Below are 6,000 nucleotides of genomic sequence, written 5' to 3'. Positions count from 1 at the left end.
GAGCTCGAAACAGTGAAATCAAAATGAAACGAGGGCAGTTGAAATGTTTTGAAACGTTTCAAGTTTTGAAGCTGGGCTTGCCTGCAGAGAAGCAAAGTAAGGAGAGGGAGAGGGAAGAGGGGAGGAAGGACTTCTCTGACATTGACTGTGACATTTTGGCTGCCTGAGATGCTGCTGGTGCTCCTGTGCTGCTCACTAAGTTATTACCTGTTGCCATTTAAAGTGGTGGATCGGGATGAGGCTGTAGGGGAGGAGGAGGCCTCATTGGGGCACACTACCATGTTGTGTAGATGCCCCAGCGCCAGTGAGGGCGCGCTTTAACACACACAGCCACACATGTCACAAGGTTTGCTTGTCAGCAGCTTGAGGTGCAGTTCTCCAGAAACCCCTGCACCTATTTCCTTGAAAGCTGGCAGGCATGATGGCCTCCGCAGGGGCTAGTATGCCTGCAGTCATTGGTGATGCGCATAGGTGCACATGCACCCCCTGAGCATGGCAGTGCACCCCCTATGAAAAGGCACCGCTGACACTGATGGCAGCATCTGTGAGCAGTCGCTGCTTGCCCTCCCCCCCGGCCACTGATACCGCCGGCGGCGTCTGCGAGTGGTCCGCGATCAGGATCGTGCCCACGTTGCCTGTATTTCCTCAAAAATATCCCTGGTTAGAGTTGCTAAATCCAGAAATCTGTGGCTCAGCTGTCCAAGGCCCTCCATAAAAATCTCCTCTTTTAATTAATGTCATCATATTCCTCATGGGTGCTTCTGCTTTTGGTTTGCTGATGCACACTGGTGTACGCGACTGTTATCACAGCTATCTTGATCGCCGATCGTATGCACTAATTGCTGATGAAGGTGGGGAGAGAGGCAAGCGATGAGATGCTGAGATACTGTCTTAAGAAATGGGTGATTTACAAAAGTGGCCTAATGAGGGGAAAAAGAAACTGGCATCTGCTCACATTATACCAAGAAATGCTTCAACCACTGCATAACGAGTTGGCTTTTTTTGTTGTTGTTGCAGCACATTTCAGTCCGTAAATTATCGTTAGACTTGCCTAAGAGCGTGGAAGGCAGCGTTCAGTTCCCTGGCATTGACTCCTCATCGCCAGCTGCTGGGGTCAGCCGAGGGAGATACGCCCCCGTGCCACAAAACAGCGTAAAAGAGATTGCAGTCGGGTCTAAAGAGCTTGCTGCCAGACTAATACACCAAAATCCCTCTTGCTACTGTAAGTGGAGGCTGAAACAGGAGAATGATGTAATACCTACACTTGCAACTGGGGATTTTGCAGCAGGATCTTCCCATGTTGGTCCTTCTTTCTCCCGCCCACCACTGAAAGCAGAAGCTACTCATGCATTGGGGGCTGGGTATGGAAATTGCAGGGAGAAGAGGAATCCAGCTACCCTGGCAGGCTAACTATCAAGCAGGGAGTAGAAAGCATATGCCAGCTTACCAGCAAGATCAGAAAGGAATAGGAGGCTGGGAATGTGGAGTGGTGGTCAAAAAGAAAGAGGGAGCTTAGCACTGGGAACGAAGCCTGGGTTTTCTAAATCTTTCGGGTCTTTCCCTTTGGTCAGATGAAGGTAATTAAACATTCGGAGGAGGTCCTGAAAGCAGCGCTCATCTCCAAAAACACGCAGCTCACGAGGCTGTACGAGAAGTTTGAGCCCGGGGAGAAGCGCTTGCTGGAGGAGGCATTTCGGCCACACAGCGGTCTCTTTGCACCGATCACGCTGCATTCAGAGTCGGACTGGATCTCCTCGCATCCAGAGCCCACGCAGGACTTCGAGCAGTTTTACCACGACCGTTACAGAAGCACGCCAACATCCCAGAAAAGTGCCATTTACGTACAGCCCATCGGTAATGCCGAACTGCGATCTCTGAAACAGACCCAAGATATCCAGGGTCCTAATATGCCATTCCCATAAAACAAACTATTGCTTTATGTGTTAGTTGTAATGCCCTAGTTAAGTTGTGTGTTCCAGGTTTCAAACAAGAATACGCTACCTTAGCTCCCGGGCAAACCGTCTAGTGCGTAGCACAGGAGGTGCGGGAATCGCATTTTCTGGGACCCGCTCCTGTTGCATCTGTTCAAATGCACAGCTTGGAATAATTCCCCTAGATCCCTGTGCTTAGGGACGTTTTTAGCTTTGCCCATGTGAGCTGTCCCCATTATAGTTAAAGGGATTATTCATGTGAATAAATGCAAGTACACCTATAAATGCTTGTGGAATTAGGACCTTGATTTGGGCCTCAGTTCACCTATGCTTAGACTGGTGAAAGCACAAGCTTTGTGGGAGTACTGTGAAGCTTCATGAATATTCACAAAGTACTTCGGGCTTCTGGGTGATTGGAAAAAAGCAAATTACTGCTGTTATTTTAATATATTTTTTGGTAGTATGTTGGGTGCAGGCATGTCAATAATGGTGGCAGTAAATAACCTGTGAAAGATTTCAACTTTTCTGCTTTTCTGATTTGTTCTAAAATATATATGTATAATTTTGAGAAAAAAACAAATCTGGAAGTTAAAAAAAAATAGGAATAATCACAGTCCTGGAAAACAAAACATACTGCAGGAGAAAACAGGTCAGCAACAAATGTGATATGTTAAACTTCAGTTTCTGTACTCCAGCCTTATTTAATCATCTGGTTAAGAAAGAGATCTGCTGTTCCCCTCCTAGCTGAAGTTTTAATTACAGTTATGAGCACGAGGTTCTCTATTGGAGTTTACAGATCTGATGTAAAAGTCTGTGATACCTATTGTGAATAGCACTGTTTATTGTATGTTTTTGATAGTGGATATTTGATATTGGTCACAACATTTGACAGTGAGCAATACTTTTTACTTTTAAAATAACCGCCCCCCTAAATTACCACCTCATCACAATACAATAATTATTTCAACTGTGACTACTGTTATTATGTGATAGTGTCGTGTCCTGTTACCGTAGAGTAATCTTAGTACTGCTTTGTGTTGGTCAAAGCCAGAAGTTAATTAAGCGAGTCTTGGCATTGTGTGGCGACAGAAAAACTTGACGGGTCTAATTGCACTGTGTTTTTATAGCGTTGCTCCTATTTTCTTTTGAGGATTTGGTGTCAGTGTGAAATTTGCTAATGAAGTGTTATGATTAGTATTCTTGTGGGGGATATTTTTGTATGTGATTTGATTACTTGACCTACTAAAGCATATTTGTAACCCAGCGTCATTTTGGCTGAATTGTATAGGTTCTTTTGGTGATTCCAAAGTTAGTCCAGAGAATTATCTGAAATGGCTGAAGGATTACTGCGAAGCCTTTTATTATGGCCTGATGGTAAAAATCCTGGACCCAGTTCCTGTTTCACAGACAGCTTGTGCTTTTCGGGTAAATGAGTACACGCATAATCTACAGATTCATGCAGGTATGTGAGGAGGGAACCAGCGATGTGAGGTTGGGAAATTGCAAAAGTGCTAGGTTAGCAAAAAAACCAAGCAAACAGTGTTCATTCATGGTAAATATTAGAGGTACAAGAAGAAAACATTTTAACATGATATGGTGCTCAACTTCCGCAGTAATAGGCATTGTAGTGTCGGCCAAAAGACAGATTGGCAACTTCACAGTCTTTGGAAGTAGATCTGCAGAACAAACGTGGCTCATAAAAGGCCGTCCCTGGTTAGGTATCGAGGGAAGAGGTTTGGCTTGGACATGTGAGCACAGGTCTAAGACTCGGTGAACCAGTGTCCAACTCTCAGCGCTCCGAGCTGACCTAAATCTTCAGCCTTTATTCCTATGAACAATTTCACTGCTGTTGGAGGGTTTACTTACATAAAAGAAGGCAACCAGATCATACTTTGAAAAGCAGCTGACTTACCCACATAACATGGGGCCTTTGGCAACCAAACTCCCCACGTCAAAGAAATGGTCACGTTGTCTTCTGTGGACGACTGGCTATTTAAAACTAACAAGTTTACTCGGTGATTCTAGAGATCAAAATGATGTTAAACCAAAATGCATTTTATTTGCATATGGCTTTGAAATGCTTCTTGACCCAGAGGATGTGACTTGTGGTGGTGATCTCTGTCGTGTGACTATTGGTTCAGTGGGGATTTCCTGAGACCCTCGCCCTCCTAAAGGTCTTTCTGGCTCTGACAACTTTTTGCTACTTACAATTTGTAGTAGATTCAAGCATCTATTGTTATCATCAGAAAAAAACCTCACTACTCTGAAGTAGCCTAATTTCTTATGGATCCAGTCTTGCAAGCAGAACTCTTTGAATAATTTCATGCACGTGAAAGGCTTGAAGGACTTGACTGCTTTAGCTGCATTAGATCCTCCTGTTCAATAGTGTGGCTTGACTCCTCTGTGCTAGACTTATTACTGCTTTCCTGCATGGTGTTTAATGCTTTCTCCTGTTTTATATAGGGGATCTCCTGCAATTCCTGAAGAAGAGGAAACCCAGGGATGCTTTCTGTATTGTGGGAATAACCATGATAGATCTTTATCCAAAGGAGTCTTGGAACTTTGTCTTTGGACAGGCTTCTTTGACAGAAGGTATTTCAATTTTACATCAAGATTATATATGTAATAAGAAAACCTAAAATGACTTCCAAAAGATCAGTTAGCAGCACAGTAATAATGCACATCAAATGCAAATTTGTATGGAAAATATATGGAGAGGTATTCAGTGGAGTTGCTGTACATTCTATAGGCATGTATTTTTTAAGTGAATGATACAGTGCTAACTCTTTAAGTCAAAGATCAGTATGTTTTAGGCAGTCAAGCAGTGAAAAAATCAATAGTTTTGATTAAACTGCTGTTAAGACATTATTCATAACTTAAAATACTTATTTTCACTTCTGTGCCGAGTGCTGCTTAGTAAATAAACTGCCCTAAAGGGTTTTATTTTTTCATAAACTTACCTATGAGTTACAGAAATATCAAAAACCCCAAGCTTATGTTTTCAAGATATTTTTCAAGATATGTTTTCAAAACATTTTTTTTTCATGACCTACTTATGAAATACTGTATTTTGCTTAAAAATAACCTTATGAGAATAAAGGAAGGGTGGGACACAGGACCTCATGCTGCCGTCAGACTTAAGTCCCAGAGCAGTCTTAAATGTGTATATTATTTTTTCTCTCTCTCTCCCCCCCCCACTACAAAACACTTTTCTCTAGAGTATTAATCCATAGTATTTTGCTGTAAAACCACTGAATCTGGCTGTAATAGCATATTACATGCATGATTCCTGTTGATTATTCTAGGAGTTCAGGCCACAGAAGAAGATTTTCAGATGGACAGTTGTGGTTTTTTCTTTTCTTTTTTCTTTTCTTTTCACAACATTGCAGGGTGATTAATTCAAATGAGGCATCAAAATTCCACTAGTAATTGCAAACATGAATGTGAGGAAGGGAGCGTGTAAACTGTTTGGCAGACCTGAGTCATCCCAGCCTTTCCTCGGTTAGTATGAATCAGCTGTGCCACATAAGTCATGTCCCATCCTCTGTGGAGACTAGGGCAGTGCCATGTCCGTTACTTAAAAGACCCAGAAGGACAAATACAACCTAGGTATGTTCAGTGCCCCCCTAGGTTGTCTTTTAGAGGGATCTGCTCTACCAGAGCCATTCATAGCAGATTGCTCCATCTTGATTTCTGTAGCAGTTTTGATTGAACCATTCAGCCCAATCAGCACCAAAGGCATATATTGCATTTACTAGCTCCATATCCAAGCTCATCATGTGAAAAGGGATTTTACAATATCTGTGACCCAGATCTTGAATTCAGATCTTGTAATGCAATTCAGTCATTATAGTCTTACAGTTAAGGCAGAAGACCGACAGTCAGGACCTGACATAAGGAAGAATGTCAGGCTGGACATAAGGAAGAATTTCTTCACTGTCCAAGCCCCCAAGGTCTGGAACAGCCTGCCACCGGAGGTGGTTCAAGCACCCACATTGAACGCCTTCAAGAGAAATTTGGATGCTTATGTGGCTGGGATCCTGTGACCCCTGCTGACTTCCTGCCCCTG

At 43.0% G+C, this 6,000-nt stretch overlaps 1 protein-coding gene across 2 annotated transcripts in view; it reads left to right on the top strand.

Moving 5' to 3' along the window:
- The first annotated feature begins 233 nt into the window (after positions 1 to 233).
- The window catches only part of AMZ2 (archaelysin family metallopeptidase 2), a 39,173-nt gene continuing 33,406 nt past the window's right edge, over positions 234 to 6,000 (top strand). The window contains exons 1-4 of one of the 2 annotated variants that reach the window (XM_014601834.3): positions 234 to 1,222; positions 1,572 to 1,854; positions 3,220 to 3,393; positions 4,395 to 4,523. In XM_014601834.3, coding sequence (XP_014457320.1) covers positions 1,572 to 1,854; positions 3,220 to 3,393; positions 4,395 to 4,523 — 586 coding nt within the window. In that variant the 5' untranslated portion in view covers positions 234 to 1,222. The remainder of the gene's footprint in view (positions 1,223 to 1,571; positions 1,855 to 3,219; positions 3,394 to 4,394; positions 4,524 to 6,000) is intronic. The other variant, XM_006272998.4, reaches the window with a different exon arrangement.

The sequence above is a fragment of the Alligator mississippiensis genome, chromosome 8 (assembly GCF_030867095.1).
Source record: "Alligator mississippiensis isolate rAllMis1 chromosome 8, rAllMis1, whole genome shotgun sequence".
NCBI lineage: Eukaryota > Metazoa > Chordata > Crocodylia > Alligatoridae > Alligator > Alligator mississippiensis.
The sequence above is the reverse complement of the archived record's forward strand: the minus strand, read 5'-3'. Positions and strand labels throughout refer to the sequence as shown.